A 21284-nucleotide genomic window follows, 5' to 3' on the forward strand; every position below is an offset into this window, starting at 1 on the left:
GCTTGTGGCATCGAACAGAGCTTTCCCATTAGATGCGGTGTGGTAACTGATCTGATTTGTGTGAATAAGGTTTATGCATTCTTAATAATCTGCTGTGAGACATGCTATAAATTTTTATGTTTTGCTACACATAAAGCACAACCTTCCAGACACAATGGCTCCTTCTATGGCCAGAAATGTCAACTCCATGCTAATTACAAATGTGTACTTACATTCTTTGTTCAAATATACTGCTTCTACATACCAGGGTGTGTGCCTTAGCTCAACTAGGCTCAACTAGTAAAGCATAAACACTCCAGTCTGGAGAGCTCTCTGTCAGTTATGCCTTTGAATACTGGCTTGTATTTTTTTAAATATGGAATAAATCTGGTAGATTAAGAGAGATGTGCTAGTTCTGTCATGTTTGATATGCTCACTCCCCAAGGCACCAAATAGAAGAGAAGTAAGGCAAAGAGTCACACACGTGCCACTTCATTGAATCCTATGAAGAAGGGACGTTTGGAAAGGTTGGATGTCTGGGAGACACTCCAGCACTGAAGTTCTGTTTTGTTCCAGTGCAATAACAATCACTTTTCTTTTTTAAAGACAGAAAAGATAACTTTAATAAAATAGATAAATAAATTATCCTATAACAACTTGTTTTTAAACTACGGTCATCTTCCCTCTGGGATGTTGAGGTTGGGATGGAAGGATGTCTGTCTTAGCTACTGACCAATGTCGGGCATGGTAATGGTATCACTACATCTCCAGCCTCAACTACAGGAGACAAAAAAGGTGATGCTGCGCCTCTGGGTCAATTTGGACATCCCATACACCAGTGCCTGATACCTGAACTGGAGGAAGGGAAGTCCTACCAGTGGGCAGGTATCTTCTTCAGCAGTCTTGATCTTTGTGAGTGCTCAGTTTTTAGTGGAAATTGAAGACAATCTTGAGTGTGTAGGGCTGCAGCTGGATGAGAAATGCCAGACCATGACATACCTCCTCAGGAGGCTGTAGGCCACAACTTCCTGGGCATAATCCCTTCACTCCAGGCTGACGCCAGCTTCTTCACCTGCACGACAGAGCACACCACTTCCACTTGACTGCATCTGTGTTTTGTAACCTGTTCTCTCTCGGTCCACGCCTCTGATATCCCTGTAGCACCAGCAGCTGATGTTGCTGGCAGTCCCCACTGCAACAGTCAAAGCTTCTCTCCTGGCACTTCCTCAACAGCCTGGTGGCAGAAGCTGCATTTAGGGACTTGTGGTGTCTTCAGTTCACCATTTGTCACCATCTTTGGGGCTTCCACAGCACTTCTTGCCTTCCTACCTACCCCAGCATTCCCATCTACCATTGCTGTATTGGTTTACTATTTGGCCAGAGTACCAGGTTGTTAGGCAGGCTGCAGACACGCCTCAGCTTTGTCAGAATTGTCCTTGCTTTCAGGATACAGCTTCTTTCTTTTGTTTGCTGCAGGAATTTTCTTACTTTTTTCCATGAGCTCCCAGTAAGAGGAATTCTGTCATCTTTAAAATTCTTCCTGATGTTAGTAATTTTTCCTTTGTAAATCAAGAATATTTTACTGACATGTTTTTCAGCTTTCACAGCAACTACAACTCTGGATTTTAAATTATTTCTCTTCAGCCTGCCATTCCAAGTCTCACAAACCATCTGCTGTACTGAATGACATGTTGTGTTTAGGTATCTTTGCAGTCATTCCTGGAGCTACACAGAACTACAGTGAGAAGCAGCTGCTTGTAAACTGTGTCATTGCAATTAGCTCCAGGAAATTAAATTGGAGCTGCCACACAACCAGGCCTCAAAGGGCTGAAGGTTCAGTTTCCTTGTGTATCATCGTGTTCATCACATTGTACCGATTATTTTCTCCCATCACAGCCAAATTCTCACTGCTCCTCCTGTTTGCTGTTCGGCTTGTTTCTCTGCCTTCTCTGGCGTCAGCTCTGATTTCGAGCCCAGCAGCATCTCTACAGATGCTGAGCAGCCATCCTGGGCTGTTCACCCTCACCCAGAGGCTGCCCTCTTCCACACGTATATCCGAGCCCCGCTGGGGCTAACGGACAGTCCTGTCTGACCCGCACACCATGTCTGCCTACTCAGATGCCAAAAGCCTTTTTGATTTTACCATGTTCCACATGGGTCATCTCCTCACAGTATCACAGTTTCCCTGCCTGGAGGACAACACAATTGCCAGAAAATGGCACAAGCTGCAGGTAGTTTGGGCCTGCTTCAACGTGGAGAGCTGACTTTACCTGATGTATACCCCTAACCAGAGACACCCCATGGGCCACAGCAACAGCAGAGATGATGAGGCTGACTGGGTGCTCCTGGCTTCCTCTCCTCCTTTGTGTTTAGGCTGGTGCTTAGGTCTGGCTCTGTGTAATGCTTTGGGGTTGAAGTCTGCCCTACTGCAGAGTCTTCTTATCAGGCAGACAGTGAGGCTTAGCAAAGAGGGTGCTGAACACCACATAGAAGAACTAAAGAAAGCAACAAAAAAAATTGCACCAGGGCTAATTCTTCAGCTTTTTCCCACCTCCTTTGTTTCACACTGCCATCTCTGGCAGGTCTCCAGAGTTAAGGGGTGACAGGAGGTAAACGGCATTTCCATTCAAAGCTGCCAGTATATGGTTTAGGCACACTCACATTTGAATTTCATGGACACAACAAGCAGAAGACTGGGACTCAGGATGTTTAAATTTTACACAAGATGACTTCTACCTTCCTATGATTCTGTGTCTGGTGGAAATGAAGAAGTGGTTTCGTGGAGAGGATTTACGGAATTGAACTCTCCCAGGAACAAGAATGGGTGCTGCAGGATAATATAGCAGACACAGCATTTAGAGGGAAAGGGTGCAGAGTGGCGAGGGAGAGGGCAGCTGAAGGAACTCAGGGAATAACCATCAGGAATTGCACGTGCAATTCAGGTAGGAGAAGAGGTAGTTGGAGAGGTGGCTAGATGAGAAGATGCCGTTGGATGACCAGAAAGTGAGGCATGGTTGGAAAGCAGGCAGGAAGAAATAGGGAGGTCAAAAGGAGAATCGTTTACTGGAGGCTGAGTTGTGGGAAGTGAAGAGGTTGACTCTGAAATGAAATAATGAGATAGAGGAGTGTGTATGGTCAAGGCAGGAACTGAGGGGCCTGAAGAAAGAGTGAAGAAATGATTGCCAGTGGCCAAGGGTAGCTCAGAGGGTAAGGCGGAGTGATGTCTTTGCTGGATGAGCAACAGGTGGGTGTGACAGTTAAAAAAGTTCAGACCAAAACCAGCAGAGACAGTACCTCTGCGAGCAGAGCATTTACTCAGATAAGAGCATCATCGTGCTGGAGCCATTGCCTAGATTCAACATTTCAGTGGTTACTTCTCTGATAGCTTCCCACATGGATGGTAGAGACGATTTAGTATCTTACTTTACTGTTGTAACCACCTTGCTACTACTAGCTTGTGCCAAAACTGCTTCTCTAGGCCTTCTTTCCTGTACCAAGTCAGTAGAGGCTACACTTGTTTTCTTTTAAAATTTCAGAAGATACTGATCTTTCTCCAGATTTCAGTGTTACTGTTTAGATAACAGCATCTATAAGCATTGTAGAACAATTTCTATGCAGCAAATTCAAAACGCTATTTTCTTATAGTTGTTAGCTAAAGTTCCTATTAAGTCTGAGGCAAGGAATTGCAGAGCACAGGAACTGGCAGAAGGAAAACCAACTTAAATAAAAAAGTGCTGTGGTTTATTAGGAAATAAATAGTCCCTTAGCATTATATTATCCTCAGTGGGCCTACATCTTAAATACCTTGTTTAGTTCTCTTCATTGTACTTGGAGAAGACAGAGCAGACCTAGATCAGCCACATAGCAGGTGGATTTTGGGATCAGAACTGCTCTCTGAACAACAAATGATTGGGGCAGGAGGGAAGGAACACGATAGTGAGCTGTCAGATTGTGGGTTGACTACAGAAGGCAAGTAGCTCTCTCTTCCCATGCAAGAATGAAGACAACATTTAAACCTGGAGATATGCGGATTAGTAGAAAGCAGAAGGAGAAGCTTCATATCATACATCACTGTGCTGTGCAGCTGCATAACGTTATGGGAAGTTTATAAGAGACTTCCAAAATCAGCTCATGGGAGAAAACACAATCTATCAAGAACTGTTTAAATACAACACTGCCACTGCTGGGGAAGACTCCCTGAGCAGGGATCACCAAGGGCTCAAAGTATAAAGCGGGGATGAATCACAATGTATTTCATACAAAGCGTTCTTCTCCCACCCTTCCCTAAGAAATTTGTACTTATTAGTCACTGCCCGTGCCAGGATACTGGACTGTATGGACCTCTGACCTAACCCCAATTTTTACTTTTCATAGACTTGGAAGGTAAGAAATGAATTTGTTTCAGCAATAGAGAAGACTAAGGAAAAGCATAAAGCAACAAAGGACAAAAAAGGCATTGACTACATATTTTCCTTCAATATATGTCAGCACCACAGCAACCAGGCAGTTAATTATACTTTTAAGCATACAACTGTAACGCATTTGATTTTCATGATAATGTGAGCCGACATGAAAGATTCCTGAGAACTGTGAGCAGTGCTAAGAGGGTGTCCTGGACTGACTCCCACATTTCCACGTTAACCACAGTGCCATCCAGCAACCTTTCTCCCTTTTAAATAGACTTGCCAGAAAGCGAAAGGGTGGTGGGAAGAGCTCCTGAAGCCTGGACCTGTGAGCAGCGAGCCATGATTGTCACCACACTGGAGAAGTCAGCTTAAAGACTAAGCAGTTGATACAAAAAGAGAGTCCTAGCCTCTTGGAGCAAACAAGCAGAGAAAAACGATAGAATCTTAAAGCATTTGCTAAGCCTACAAAAAAAATCATAGCTCTGTAAATAAAAAGATCAGAACTTATGGTGTAGCTCCAGGAGACTGAGTGTTTGGTTTTCTGCTTTATAAAACAGGAAGTCAAAATAAAATTGGAGCTAGATGTTCTCATCCTCTGCTTTCAGGGACTTGTGAAAAAAACAGTGCAAACAGAGCATGCAGGATTAACCTGTGAGGCTGGACTGTTTGTCCCTACAATAAATACTTCGCTAGTGCATGTTTGTAATTTTTTTTCATTTGTATAAGGATGAAGACAGTCATTTATACAAGCAAGATTCTTTGAGCAAGAAATGTGACATTAGTATTTCTGTGTTTTGCTTCAAGATAGAAGATCCTGACTACCAAAACATCACTTGTGTGTGAGGTTAGTTCAACGTAAGGTGAGAAAACAGCACTCCGTGGGCCATTTTGCCACTGCATTTAATGGTAGCTGGCACCTGTGCAGCAAACCAGGAAAGACTGTAAGAGCCAAGTTAAACCAATTGCTTCAACTTTGCACACAGTTTTGCTTTTAAAGGTGAGGGTTCAAAACCACTTCCAGCCCATTCAGCTCATAGAACAAGTTTAACTTCTTCATTTAACTAGCAGCCGTAGCCAACAGATCACTGTCTGTCAGGCCCCTAAGTGTACCAAGAGGACTTCCCTGCCATCATCAGCCTGACCTGGGGCTTTCATCCACACTCTCTGCCCATAGTTCCACCAGCACCTTTTATGTTCAGGCCTGAGCTATGTTGTAGGTGTCTAAGCCATGGTGCAGGTGCAGCTGTCTCCAGCTTTTCTTCTTGGATGGACCTCAGATCTTAGTTGTAGCCTCATCTCCTGTTGCTCCTGACAAAATTCCATGGATGAACTGGGTTCATCACCTCACCTTGTCTTAGGATGTAGGTGCACTCATTACCAGCACCCTGCTTTTTCCACACTTTTTAGACCTGTGCCCCTGGTGAGTGTGGGCTCTGCCTGAGCTGTGGTCGCTTAGCTCCTGGTTTGTTCGGCCCTCAGGGAGCAACCCTGCCTTTTGCTGCTTCTATTGCTCAGCACATTTTTCACCAGGAAACATTACTATTTGTGATGGCTATATGCAAAACACTAGAACATAGAAAAAGCAACTCCACTAGGGTGATATCAAGGAAAAGAACTGTCCATTAGAGGATTACGTGATCCCTTTCCAAACCTGGCACCCTGTCATCCACCTGGCAGATGAAGATGCTAGGTGCTTTGGTGCTTCCAAGATTGCAGTTCCCTGTAGTATAAAGGTTCAGCATTACTTCTTTCTAGCTGCAAGTTATGTCCTACTCCATGAGCAAGGAATCTTGTGCTGCACCACCACAGCTCTGCCCTAGAAGGATGCTTTAAGTGCAAGGCTTTTCCCTGAAATCCCATCACAGGTTTTAGGTTAGGGTTAAGCAGTAATGCTTGAAGTAAGGTATGTAATATGGCTACAGATGTGTTGTCCTCTGCTGCCCATAAGTCAAAGTCATACGCAAAGAAAATCATGCAGTTTTAGAAATATGTCACATGGCACATCACACGACACCTCCTGCCATCTCCTCTTTCCTTGTACCGTTCCAAATTGGGATACATTGAGGGACTGTAGACTGACAATGAGCAAGAATGAGTCAATGACGGCAATAAAGCCAGAGTTTCAAAAGCAGGTGGCTTTCACATTTGTGGCCAAGGTGATGGATTTCTGCGCTGCTGGGTCTGTGCCTGCACGTGGTCCATCACCACCAGTCCCGGTAACACATCTTGCAGTTTTCAACTGACACAACTGCAGTTCTCTAAAGGCATTCTAGTCTGAAGCCTTCTAAGGCAAAAAGGGAGGCACACTGACATCTGGTGTAAAAGACTGAAACCTGCACTCCAAAAACTGCATTGTAAGATGCAGAAATGGCTTTGAACTGCAGGAGGGCAAAAGGGCACTGGCAAATAATCCTAGGGTTTCTCCCCAGGCAGCAAGTTGCTTAAAGAGAAAAACATGTGGAAAAGCTATGCCTGATATAATGTTATCTGCTACATTTTAAAAATAAACACCTAGAAGCAGTTTACCCTATGTTCAGAACTTGTAGACTCATTTTCAGAGCAGATATTTTTATTGTGATAAATAGATTTAATCACACTACTGATTAGATTGCTTCTCTGTTTGTCTCAATGACTGGTCTTTTAACTACGTTTTTGTCAAGCGCCTGGTGTGTTTCTTGACTGTAACCATACAGAGCTAGAGCCTCTCAATCTGAACTCTTTGGATCTCCAGTGTAAACTAAATCAGCATGGATCAGGTATAAATGGACTTACTCATCACAAGACTGCTGTGTTCACCCATGGGGCAGAAGCAGAAGAGTGCAGGGCTTGCTGGGACATACCCTGTTTTAACCACAAAACCTGAGCAAGTCCGAGCCTATGAGAACCTTTGACATGTTCTTGAAACTCACATTTTTTGCTGCTTTGTGTTCTGTCTCCAGTGGTGGAAATCCCCATGCAGCCAGGGGAGAGTGCACACACCTGGTGCTCCCTCCCTCAAACTCCTGCCACAGTCCATACAGCTGCAGGACCTTCTGCCACCACAGGCTGAACCTCTGGCTCCAGCAGTTCTCGGAGTAAAATCTTTCTCCCAACAGCCTAAACCTGTTTCAGAGTTACGCAAACTTCTGACATCCTCAGCATAAGCATTCGCAGCTTGACTGTGCAGCCTGAGAGGAATCACTGTCTTTTGCTCATTTTTTTGTTAAATTTAAATGCTTCTAGCAGGAGGGATTTGTGACGAAAAGAGCTTTCCTGGCTTGGTTCAGCTTCAGGTGAGGGAAGGGTACCCACAACTGCAGGATATATCAAAAACGGAGAAATACACGCAGGTACGCTGGGAAACTAATACAGGCTGGGAAGAGATGTAGCAGGCTGTTGAGAGGAAGGCTTCAAACCCTGGACCTCAGACGAGTTAGGAGTGGCAATTTAAAATGAGCCTTTAGCTTTTTAGACTTAAGTCCCTGTGCAAAACCCCAAACTGAACACGGAAAGAGGTGTTCACTTGACAATCACAAGACAGACAAGGTTTTGTCTTACAAATAGGAAACAGTTAAAACATGCTTGGACCCTGTCAAGCTTTACTAACCTACTGACTAGAGGGTTTTTATCAGACATGAGTTAAGCAGGAGGTACACCTTGTGCAGGACTGGAGCATACTGCCTTCCACAGAGGAAACAGTTACTGGGCACTGCCAGGGAAGCCACTCTCCAGAGTCCAGACCTACATAAGCACTGCAGGGCGATGCTTTCAGTCTGCCAGGTAGAGCAGGCTACTGCTGATAAAAGACTAACTTTGCTTTTGTCACAGCAGGAGCAGTGTTGGGGCTCTAGACACTCCCAGGACTTTCTTGTTGGGAACTGTGGGACAGTAAGAATGAGCATATGAGAAAAACTTGCAGAAATGCCATTTTGTAAGGTAGATCTACACAAACTTTTCATCTTAGATGAAAAAGTATTGGTTTTGTGTCAAAAGGGTCAGTTCTAACACGTTGCACGGCTTTCCAGGCTCAGGGATTATATTAAACAACCACCTACAATGTGTGCTGGTTGCAGGAAGCCCGTCTGGAATAAAAAAAGCCCCCAAAATGCCAAGATTGTCCTTAAATCAATTGATGGGGCTTTTACTGCATAGTAGGTCACTGCAAAGTGCAGTCTTACCCCTGAAACAGGTATGCCTGAAGCGCTGCATTTTCAATCAAGAATCGAAACACAGTATGCAGTATCAAACGTTAACACTCAGCTTCAACAGCGTAAGACAAATGCATGGTGGCATCTGCGGCCAACATCAGATGCTTAGTCCTGAAATACTCCGTATAAACCCCTCATTCAGCCGTCACTGACTGAGTCCACGCCTGTATAATCTGACCGCTGAAGTGGGATGCCCCTGTGGCAGCAGTGCCCTTGCACAATAGCCAGAATAAGCGAGGATCTGGCCAAGTCTGGGCGGGTGCCGTCTGACACAGCGCAGGCTGCATTCACTGCAGTTTTCAGGACTGTCACAAACAAAACCTATGCTGGTTAAAGCATTTTTCTTGCAGTCACAGGGGCCAGCTGATGTTTTCCCCAGGCTCCTGTTGGGTCTTCACGCTGATTACAGGGCCATCAGTTCAGAATCTGCCCATTACAGGACTTGGGAAGGGGTCACACATCCAACTCGTGGCACATGCCCAGGAACAGCAACGCCAGCAAAATGGTGTTTTGTGTGTGCCTGAACAACTCTTCACAGCACCTCCTCCAAAGCATTTCCAGAGCTGCACCCCTCCCACCTCTGAACAGTGTGAAAAACTGTTTCTAAGCAGAGTTACCAGTCACCAGTACCCTTCTCAGAAAAGTCCAGCTTTTCAAAGCAGCCAAGGCATCCACACCACCGCCCACCCACCCTGATGGCAGGCAGGGCTGCACCCTGCCAGGGCTTTCCGATAGCTTCAGCATTGAAAAGCAAAACATCTCAGCAATCCAGGTCTTTACCTCTGAAAACTCAAACGATTCATGCAAATCCACCCCAACATGTCCCACCTCCTCCTTAAGCCAGAGGAATCTTAACAGTTTGTTCTGCTTCTTGGGGATTTAGTATTTCTTTGCAACATTCCTCAACAGTCTACTGGACCTCTTCCCTGAAGCTGCATCAATGCCCGCAGCGGCAGGGGAAGAGCACTGGGGACCAAGGCTTGTCACAGCAGGGCTGCAGCACCTTTTAGCAGTGTGCAACCAAGAGCCTGCCTCTCACAGCAGTTCTCTGTCACTTTTAACCACTGAATTGCTCCCAAATTCTGCCTTCAACAAGACTTCAGTTATTCCACCCCTGAAGGCAGCGGGGACCCAGCACAAATGCAGTAGAGGTGCTGTGAGGAACAGCATCCAGAGGAAAATGGGATCTGATCCAACCTGACGGTGTGCACACAGCCTCTGATTCCCACACATACTTAATATCTACAATAAAGCAGAAGTTAGGATATTCCTAACAATACTGTCCAGTTCACCATACATAAAACTTGTATTTATCTGGAGATCTCAGAATCATGTTGCTCATCAGGGAAATAGCAGAAGATGCAGACTGTATTGACATATTTTTATTTATAATTAACAGGAACTTCTGAAGTATTAGATAACAGCTTGAGGCAGAAAGCACGTCTAACTCTTAGTCCCAAAAGCGGTCTGAAATCAAATCTCCTCACTGATGCCCTTGCAGTTTTCTCTCCACTTCTGAGGAACGTGAGAGGGTCAAAGGCTTAATTGCACGGTGGAATCCAAGATGATTTTTTAATTATTTTAGTTGTAAAAGTCTAGCACGGGTATTCCTGTGCAGAATGCAGTAAAACCTCCTGCCCTTTATGTCTAAATGCCACAGACTGCGAGGCTGCCACCCTGCTACCCGTCCACTCTGGTCCCTTCACGGTTATGGTTTTCTGAGCGCTGGCACTACACCAGCATAGCAAATAAGTATCATAGCAAGTAAGTGTCATGGCTTGTACAGTAACGCCCCATCCCACGTTTCAAAGTTGTATCAAAGTCCTCTACAACTGAAAATGCTTTTTGCTGGTAAGCTGCAGTTAAACGTACCACAGCACATGGAGAATTGTTATGTATTCACCAGGCTGGACTGTACCATGCACCAACATCTGAGACAGCATTCTGAGATTTTTTAAACAGATTTAGACTACTTTGTGCAAGGTGAAAAGACTCTGCTGTGAAAACCAAGTATCCACCTGGAACTTTTTCAGTGCCTTACCTTCCTGCTCCTGTTCTGAGGAGAGTGTGCACACCTCGGCAACTACTTACCACATCAGTGCACAAACACACCGCAGAGCTGCAGGATGCCGTTCCGCAGGTGGCTGCAGAAGCTAAAATTTACACGAGTTCAAAACAGGACCAATTCTTAGAAGAAAGCTCCACTGAAGTTTGTGAGATGTGTGGATAACACCGTTACCTCCAGGGTCACTGAGTCACACATTGCTGGGAAGGTGGGCTCCAGTTCTGCAGCACTGCAACGCTCGCTCTGAGCTCTGCTTCTACAGCAGTATCCCACGCTGGTCACTTCTGAAGACGGTTGTTGGATTAGACAGGATTTTGGCAAGGCTGATTTTGACTCTGTCAGAAAACCTGCCAGCATGCATGTTAACTCAAATATTCAAAGCCAAACAATTTATTAAGAACAACATTTTACAACAGTGTTTTCTCTTCAACTAAGCTTCAAGATGCACGTGGAACTTGCAGGTAAAGGACTGACTGGGTGTAGCAGACTTACAAATCATTTAGAGCATGCCCATTTCACGGCAGCTGTGTTCAGACTGATCACAGTCAGCTTGCCCGCTTGTCTGAGAAAGAAAATCGCTTAACTACAGGCTTTTCTTAAAATGATTTCCTGGTAAAAACGAAATTTTAGGGACTGCACTCATCTGAATATCATGCAAAGATCTGAAAACTATAAGTACAAGTAGATTACACCCGAGTGATGTGATTGCAAATTCAAGCTGCATTAAGCTGGTATCAACAAAGCAGTACATGTGCATATGGTACCCCAAGTGTTCTTTGATGATATTGCATTCAAAAGACGTGAGGCTTTGGTAGAAGAAAAATCAACTGGGTAAAGACAATTCCATGCTTAGTGTGTCTCTGTACAGTTTATTTTACAGGAGATGAGATGAGCACTGTGGTGCATATAAACTTGCAGAACAATATAGGAAAATACAGTTTAACCATATGAAATTGTTTTACAGTAAGACAGAAAAACTATGTATAGGAAATGCCTTCAATACTGAAGGACAAGATCCACAGCTGACGTAGCTTCCACTGAACTCTGCCAGTTTACCTGAGCTGAAGATCTGCCCCTTTAATCTTTTCTGCATTCAACTTCTTAAATTCAGTAAATGATTCCTTCATGTATCCTTATGGAACAAAAGCCATCCTATAATTTGCACAATGATCCAAGATTTACTAGGTACCCAGACAGAGGCTGCATGATACATAAAGTATTTAAGGGGTCTATTCAGCCAAAATTTATGGAATGTTACAAAATTTTGGTTAAACATCTTTAAAAATAAGTCATTAGTACTGGCAAAAGACAACTTTCCTAGAAATTTAGAAGTATTTAGCAAAAGTTACACAAAAAAGGACCAATTAAGCAACTTTATTTTAGTAGAAAACTCTTATTTTAGTGTATGACTGGTGGTCTGGCCCACCTTTGAATCCCTGCTGTTAGAATGTCTGCAAAATTGTTTGGTGGATTTTTGACACTGTGTTGGACTGCCGAAAGAAAGGAAACCATCTAAGGAGGAGAAGAAAGTACCCGTCCAATACTAGTACCTGCTCCTTTCATAACAGATAGAGGTTGCTGTCCCTAAACTGTGTTTTTGACCTGCTGGAGTTAGAGAGTGGTAAATGGACGTCCAAATTCCTTCAGCTATTCTGAAAATCTCTGCCATCACATTAAAAAAAACTCCAAAGGAACAAGGGATTTCAGGTAAGCGTTCCCAAATTCAAACGACTAAGATTGTCATGGCACGCAGATGTGACATCCCTGAAATCACCATTTAGCTTTAGACTTCCAGTACCAGAAAATATCTTCTCAGCAACTGCTTTAAAAAAAAAAAAGAGTCATTTTTTAAATTTTACACAATAAAGGCCTACTTAGGCGCCAAATGCTACTTACTCAACTATTTTTATGCAGAATTACCTGCTTATTCTACTAAGACCCCTACACTGAAGGATGCATCAGAAGACTAAGTCAGTGACGCTCCTTCAATGCAGTTGCGCTTAAGTCTAACATTTCCTACTCCATTTTCAACACTGAGAATTCCAGATGACTGCACTGGACAGTAAATGACCAGTGAGACCAAGGCAGGTCTGCTGGACAGGCGGATGTCCTAACGGGGCGCACAGTGCAGAGCACGGCAGGAGGGTTGAGAATCCTGCACAGATCTGCGCGCACTGGCTGCTCCTCGGTTCTGGAAATTTGGAGGGTGAAATTTCAAATGCTTGTAGCTGACACAATTTAAAGAGGCACTTCAAGGGGAACTACTAGCAGAATTTTAGTAGAGTTCCGATACAAACCATTACTCAGTTACTCATTAATTCAGTAGCCCTGAAAGACTGCATATATTCAGAATCACAGTCTTGTCCACTCACTGAACCTGAATACAGCAGCTGAGCAGCTTTTGTTCTGAATATCCACTGAGTTTGTCTCTTGCGTCACACCTGAAATAGTTCAACTTAATGTAAGTTGAGGGAATTAAATTTGAATGTTTCAAATTTATATATTTTTTTCTGTAATTATTATGCGGTTAACCTAAGACTTCTTTTTTATTGGTTTATGAAAGATATTATCCATGTACAATTCTTAGAATCAGATGCATCATTAGGCACGAAAGGTTTCTGCCTTGAGGAATGCATGGGATTAGAAATTTAAGTCAAATTGTGCTATGTGTTGGTCCCTTCAGAAAAAATGTCCAGGAAGAAAAAAAAAAAAAGTGACTGGCACAAAAAGGAGTCATTGCCCTTCCAAACAAAAAAGACCACGCAAACTGGTGTATGGTGATGTAGGGTTGGCTACAGTAACCATGAAGAGGACAAAAACAAGAACTGAAAGATGCACATTTATATGAATAAGATCTACTATAAGACAAAGTAATGAATACTATTTATACAATAGTGCTTCTGGGGAAAAGGCAAGGATTTGCTGACAGGAAAGAGTTCATCACCATTATGCCACAGAAAGACTTTGTGTTCCAAGCTCCTGGAGGACACCTGCATGCCAGGCTTCACACATCTCCACCAGACTCACAGTCAGGTCAGTGCAAGGGACATCACAGTGCTGCCGAATGCCAAACCCCATTCTGCAGCGACCAGTGTGGTGTTGCCACATGCCGGCCTCCTGCTAGCACAACCAGGTGCTACTTGGAGAGCCCTATATCAAGCAATAGATACATCAGAATGTTTCATCACTGATTTTCATGCGCCAAACAGAATTTGGAGGGTGATGAGCCTTTTACTGGACCCACTGGGGTCTGAGGGAGACGAGTGCCTCGTGTCAGAAGCTCAAATGCCCCTGTGACAGCTAAATATTTTCCTGCCCTATGTGTTTGTTTTTAATTTGAATACATCTGTGACTATTGCCCCCCTGGTTAAGTTAAATGTGCCCAGCAGTCTCCTCTGGTAATGTCAGACCCTTCTGCTCTGCAAAGGACACCCATCAGCCGTTGTCTACCACTGCCTGAGTGCGGGAGGAATACCCACACAGCAAGAACCATTCACAGCAAGCCTTGGGACCTCATTCTCCTATTTCAACACTCTGGGTAGCAAAAAGCCTACAGACTTTCCAGAAAGGTCTGTGATCAGGAAAGGTCATTATTTTGGAAACAGCCTTTTTGACACTATCTTTTGAAGATCTAGTTCTCGCAAAGCAGGGAACCAGTAAGGGGGACCACGACTGCCTCCGTGACACCAGGCTCCTACTGCCGTCTCTGGGAACGCACCCAGTAGGCTGCACTAGTGCAAAAGAGTACACTAGCTACTATGAGACAGCAAATGTGTTTTCAATTCAGAAGGAAACAATCAATCGATCATACCAAGAAGTCACATCTACTCATTCCAGGGGGACCTTCAAGGTGCTGGTCTGGATTTCTTAAGGTGCTTGATAGTGAAGGACCCACCTGGGTAAGCAGTGCTCTTTTTCTCTGTGTGTGTGACGGAAGGAATAGATGGGCAGAGCTACTTTTTCCATGTAATCTTGGATTTGGGTTTTTACAGCCGCATCAGAAGGTGAGCTGTAGGCTCACGCTCTAGAGCTGCGCTCCTACCACAGTCACTTGTGGGGCTGCTGGGAACTGCACGTATAGCAGCTAGGTCTTACGCAGTAAGTATCTGAGGTTCTTATTTCTTAATGTTTACCTTCTACATATACTCAACGACTGAGGAAAAAAGAGGCTTGTGCATTTCTATTTGTTAGCCTGATTTTCAAAGTCTCTCATCACCTACATGCTCGCTTGTTGTCTTCCAAGAAATCTCCAAGTGTTGAGAACTTCCAAAGAGCAGGTGAAGAGTGCACATTTCTACAGAAAGAATCTGACCTGCAGCAAATATTTAAATGATGAAATTAAGAACAGGGACAAATTTAAAGGGGTTCTGAGAAGGTCTGAGAAATTATGACTGCTGCTAAGCGTGTAAAAGTTTCCTGTGAATGCTTTACAGAAAATTCCTGTTAGGAAAAAAAAAAAAGAAAAAACCAAACCCAGGGTGATTTGAGTGCAGTTCACTGTCACAAGACAGCTACACACACTGACATTACAGCATGGGGCTGTCAGTTAAACAAAAAGCAGCTAATTCTGCAACACGAAACTGTGCAGATGCATAAAGGGCAAAGAGAACCAAAGCACAAATCTGCATGCTGCCTGTTATGCATGAAGGGAAGAATTATTTCAGTGTTTACTGTAACTGTGCAACACAAGGGGGAGCACAGCTACCCCACAGCAGCTCAAAAAAAAAAAAAAAATTAAAGCTATCTCTAAAGAGCTCAGTGTCAAATAATAAAATAACAAGCCTACAAGGGAAAAACTGAAGTCTTTCAAATGATGTTCAACACACAGAAGTGATGAACAAATGTGAGTTACAGATGCGAGTGAATCTGGAGCAGATTGGAAATCTGAGAATTAGGTCTTTTTGGATGTTTCTTTGTAAAAGCAACTGGAATCTTGCCAGTGATGGGAGAAGAGTGCACTTGGCCCTCGTGGCAAAGGACTCATCACTTCCAGCTCATTAACTCCAACAGGAATCTGTCAACACCACCGGATCCAGAATGAGTTCTGTTAGGAAGTAAGCTGAAAGAATACCTTAGCGAAAGACTTCCAGCAAGAACTCTCTATTTATTAAACTGTGCCAGAAGAAAACTTTGAAGATATCAGTGGGCTGGTATGGATGATGAATAAAATGCTCTCATTCTGTACAGTAGCTGAGGTTACGGCTGGTAAGCACCTCACCAGCTCTGGCACCGGAGTCAGGACACCCAACAGATTCAAAGCCGTAGGTATTCATGAGGTCCTTGAGCTCAGACAAGGGCCAAAAGGCTCTGGCTGAAGCAGAAATCGCCAGGGAGCCCGAGGCTTGACAGCACGAGACAAGTATGTGACAGCATGGCTAAGAGAAAGAGGGAGCTCTGCGGGAGCAGCAGGACTCCTGGAACACGGGCAGATTCTGCAAAGACCTGGGCAAGCAGAGGCACCAGATAAGAACCAGAGGCAAATTCCCACTAATTGTACCTCTTCAGGTGAAAGCAAACAGTACTAATTGAAAGGTCACCTCCTGCTCTGTGACCACAGCGCCGTATGAAGATGCAAAACAGCCGTGTCACTCAACAAAAGAAGACAGATACCTGTAGTGACTAAAATAGTGAAAATCTGCATGAAGTATGTCAACCTCCCTGCCAGGCAAAATGAGATGACCCTTAAGCTCAGTACCTATGGAGGCAAGAGACTTACTTTGCTAATCCTATTAATCAGTTACATTGCAACATCATCATACTTTTCACATGCTAGCTATTTCAACACAACACAAAGCTTGATCTTGCTCCAGAACTGTTTAGCATGAGCTATTGCATGAGGAAAGACTGGGTTCAGCTGCATTTTCGCAACTCAGTGGAAGATGAATAGAGCAATGCTGAAACTCCCAAAATTACCTTGTTAGAAACGAACACGAAGGCAGGCGTCCATGCTTCCCTTCAAACATGCCACTACCTTCTTTGAAGATGCTGTCCGTGCAGAAGCACAGGGGCTCCAGCACTCCCTGACTTGTAAGGCATCACACTGTCCAGGATCCATCAGGCAGAGAAGTGAACGTGCCAGGTAACACTGATCCCGCTGTCTGCAGCGTCGTATCACAAGGGAATATCATCTTTTGCAAGAAATAAGCTGGAAACCATCTACAAGCAACAGCAAAACTTCCCTAACACTTCCACTGATTACAGATGGAAGTCTTGTTGTAGAAGCAGCATCTCACCCACTGCCGAGCAGCACCAGGCAAGAGTTTGCTGGGCCTGGTAAAGATTAACAGCCAGGTACAAGTGCTCTCCTCAGATTATCAAAGTGAAAAAGAGACAGAGGCTCCATCAAGAAAATTATCGTTCTGTGCAGCTCACACATTCCTGCAACATTTCAAATGGACCAAAAACTAGAAGTAGGAAAACTGTCTGGAAATAAAACAAAAGGGAGAAAAATGTACCAGAAAATACAGCTTAGAATTGAGAGTATCTTAAATACATCTTAGTAGAGGAACCAAAACACATTTCAGTCCTCAGAGAAATCTGTGCTAATGAACAGTATTTCCAGTCCAAAACAGATAAAATAACAAACATCTTTAAAAAAAGAGGAAGAATAAAGTGTAATTGATAACAGATTATTTCAGATATTTATTAAGGAGAATACTGTATAAAGTGCACAACTAGCTTGGTTTTGTAATCAAACCAAGACGTGGTGAAGTGTCACCAAGATTGCTCATTTTAATTTACAATACAGCTTAGAAAACAAGAGTCAACCTGAGATGCAGCTCTTAAGTACTCCAGTTATTTTTGGCCACTGAAGTTTTGAAAGCTCACCCTGCATCTGTGGTTTAAAAAGAAAAAGTGCCTGTACTCCAAAGTGCATGGCAGAGACAGGAAACATACATTAGTATGCCAAAAAAATTAACAGGACAGAGAGTGAATCAATAGGAAGACTGAAAAAGAGAGATCATCATGAAACTTCCCTGCTTGAGCAGAACAAGAGGAGTCCAGGGAAGCGTATGTACTCTGAGCTCAAGGACGACGTGACACTTAGGCAAACCATGTTTCATTTGTATTGCAATGGTCTTTGCAGGAACTTAGGAGAGACTCTCATAACAGTGTGCTGGATGCTTCCAACACCAAGAATAAAATAATAGTCGCAAATTCAGAAGTGTGTAATGGAAGTACAGTACAGGAGGTGTCACACACCAGGAACACTGATCCTGAGGACGCAGTGGTCATGACATTGCACCTGCCAACGTGCAAAGGTTTACAAAGGTTAGTGACGCAGCAAAGAAGTAGGTTATGGAAGCATTTTCAAGACAAGAACAAATCTATACTGGTAAAGTGATGGTTGAGAAAAAGGGAACAACAGGAAAATGCAACAAAACTCAGTCTGAAATAAGAAACCAGAAAAACAATCACTGTGACAATATTAAAAATGTATTTCAGATAAGACTTCTCTGTGTCTCAGTTTGTATTTGTAAAGGGGAATATTAATTCTCAGTGATCTAATCACAGCACTTTGCTGATGGTGAACAAAAACATAGAATAGTACTAGAACAAAAGAAGGATGCAGTTTTGGTGCTGTGGAAGAAAGAACGGTAACAATGAGATAAAGTGGAGCAGAACCATGGATCCAATGAAACCTTACGGTTTGGGAAATTGTAGGTAACAATACAGTAAACACCGAGTAAAGGCCACAGTGGTGAGAATCAAGGTTTCTGCTGGATCTAAAGCAAGAATCTTAAGAATCTTGGCATCGTATGAAATGTTGAAAACTATATTAACAGGAACACTGAATAATCAATCAGAAATAACAGTGGGAGAAGAAAATGAATACCTTTTCAAAACCAGTCTCCAAACTACATAACACTACGTGCCAAGAGCAGTGATGATTTTTTGGCAGCTTGCGGTAAGGGTAACAAAGGAAAAACCTAAGGTTAAGAACCTGATGGTGCAGAAGTGCTAGGCACTACATTTAATGCAATCTAGCATCACAGATTCATGGCACCTTAGAAAATCAGGCTCTGAAAAGATAAAACCCACAATTCAGCTGGATGAACTTGGTAATTAAAGACACCTAAAGGCTGTGATATTCACCTGAAGGAACCAACAAAGGGCAATTTAAACCTGGATCCCAAATAAAAAGAGGACTGTCTTTAAGGAGATTCTGTGAGAAAACACCTTGCATAAGCAGGAAAGGTTTTGAACATCTTATTTATTCCTTGGTATATAACCTCTTTCTGTCACTGAGGGCACTCTGACAGCTAATGAGGTAGGTATAGCACAACCAAGTCTTTCCTGATCAATAACGGTGATGGTAACACTTTCAACTTTCTTGATTGGCCTGGAACAGAAATCATGATGATACTGGGTTTATGTATCCCTGAGAGGGAGTATAAAACAGGAAGAACAGGAGTCTTCTCCACTGCCATGGTGGGAAACTGTTACATGAAATCAATGTATTTGCACAACATTGCTGCAAGATACGCATGTTTTATAGATGGGAGAGCCAGAAAAGTTAATTGACTTGCCTATGGCCATGAAAGCAGTCAGTGACAGACCCTGGATTCATGATCAGAACTTCCTTGCCTCCTGCATCATGTTCGAACAGTTATCTACTTGCTGGCCAGAGGCTCACTGCATGTTTGTTCTAACATATTGTATAAAGATAGTCATGCAAGGGATGTAGCACAAAGTCACTGAAGAACAGAGCGCTCTCTGTACCAGAAAGCAGATTTCTTCTGGAAGCTGCGTGCAATTGGGAACCTCTGGTGGGAAGCACACATCTGGTTTCTTCACCCTGGAATGTCTGGTGCTTAAGGCTTAGCACAATGAGGACCATTTTAATGACTAAATGTAACAGAGAGAGCCCCTACAGGCATAAATTACAAGGTGTCTGGTAGTGGAACAACCTTTTCCCTATGCTCTTCTGACCTTTGAAAAAACAAACATTAGCCTGGTTAATTCAGTGGACTCATCACATACAACTATAGATCAGTCTATATTTCCATGTCCACAGGTCGGATATCTCCAGTTTTGTGTTCTTTTACCCACAGTTCCCTGTCTTTGGCAGGATCCACTTTCCGAAGCAACTGATCCACGAGCTCTACTGTCTAAAATAAACAAAACAAGAATCAAAATGTCAAGGGCGCATTTCAAGCAGAGACACTCATTGCTATGAAGTGTAGAGTAGCTATGGGCACGCCTACGTTGCATTTGCAGACAAGTGAGAACTGCACGTATGTGAGACTTGGTGGACAACAGCCAGATCTGAATGTGAAGCCTCGTAGCGGGAAGCAGAGAAGAGGCAGACTTTTAATGTCAAGCAGAGACAGGCTTCCAATGCCAGGCATTGGCCAGTTGGTCTCTGACTCCTGTCCTGCAATCTGTACCTTACGCCAAATACAACCATGTACTGAGGTTGGCATACATCCCCTGTATTTTTTAATAAGAAAACATATATACTCCCTCCCCCAACAGTGAAACTGCTTACCACCTCCCTTGCAAGAACAGATGACCTCAAGTAGTAGTGCATCACGTTAGAAGAGATAATAAAGGCTCATGCTGGCCAAATGCAATTCAATTCATTGTGTCTCCCCCAGCAAAAAGCTGTGATCCAGCAGTATGAAATGCAACCAGGGTCAGAGTCTGGGAGGAGCCGGACTGTAGGGCAGCAGTACAGTACTGCTGCGAACTAACAAGCTGACCTCATACATTTTTCACATCTCCTTTTGATACAGGTCTGTCAAACCAGGACAGGTGCTGTTTGGCTCAGCTGAAGGGCAGTAAAGATCAAAGGGACCAAATAAAAAGCAGACTTACACTTTGGTTGAACATGTCTGTCTCATGCCGCAGCTGTGTATACTGGCAAAGATGCTGCCGAATCATCTCCACCCTGTCAACTTCTAGTCTCTCAAGCTCCTGGATATGAAGAAAAACAAGTCCATATTTTTCTTGGAAGCTGAGCTTGAAGGCCGAGAAAGGATGACACACAAAAGGTTGCCAGTCAGTGTGACACTACCCCAAGGTCACGCTCTGGGGCTGCACTCTGTGGTTGCACATCCCTCTGATTTGCAGAGGATCAGAGACAGCAAGCAACAGCAATCACTTAAGCCTGAGCCTAATGACAGAAAACAAGGTCAAAACCTTTCCAAAACTGAGACAACCAAAGCAGAGAGAGGAGCTACCGTCTTCAGGGATGCTGTAAACAGGAGGGAATCTGTTTCCTGCAAGAAGCTTTGCATGCTTTATTGCTAGCTCCAGAAGTTACAACGATTCCTTGGGGAAGCAGGAGACCCCGTTGGGGTGTATGGCTCAGACAGTCTGACTGCCCTTGGTCTAACCAGACACCTGTAAAAGCAGTTTTATCTGTTCACCAGATGATGAGCTGGGACAAGACTCCACCTCGCTCAGCTGGCAGAAAGCAGACCTCAGCAATGCTTTAGCTGAAAAGGCAGGTGATTTCTCACTTTCCTCCTGACTTTTTCTGCCTCCCTCTTCTCCTGGATTCTGATATCATACCCCAGAATCTGCATGTAGTCCCTCCTTGTTCATCTGACCTGCAGCAGTGGAAGTAGCATGCTATGGAAGTCTGCTTTTAAAGATATAACTTGTAGTGGACTTTGCTGTATCACTAGAAAGCTCTGT

At 43.7% G+C, this 21284-nt stretch overlaps 1 protein-coding gene across 3 annotated transcripts in view; it reads right to left on the minus strand.

Annotated features, from left to right (window-relative positions):
• Positions 1-11486: 11486 nt before the first annotated feature.
• GAS7 (growth arrest specific 7) overlaps positions 11487-21284 on the minus strand; it is a 106219-nt gene continuing 96421 nt past the window's right edge. For all 3 annotated transcript variants that reach the window (XM_075441127.1, XM_075441125.1, XM_075441128.1), the window contains exons 13-14: positions 20460-20558; positions 11487-19750 (exon numbers count right to left, since the gene is read on the minus strand). In XM_075441127.1, coding sequence (XP_075297242.1) covers positions 19637-19750; positions 20460-20558 — 213 coding nt within the window. In that variant the 3' untranslated portion in view covers positions 11487-19636. The remainder of the gene's footprint in view (positions 19751-20459; positions 20559-21284) is intronic.

The sequence above is a fragment of the Opisthocomus hoazin genome, chromosome 21 (assembly GCF_030867145.1).
Source record: "Opisthocomus hoazin isolate bOpiHoa1 chromosome 21, bOpiHoa1.hap1, whole genome shotgun sequence".
In the NCBI taxonomy this organism is placed as follows: domain Eukaryota; kingdom Metazoa; phylum Chordata; class Aves; order Opisthocomiformes; family Opisthocomidae; genus Opisthocomus; species Opisthocomus hoazin.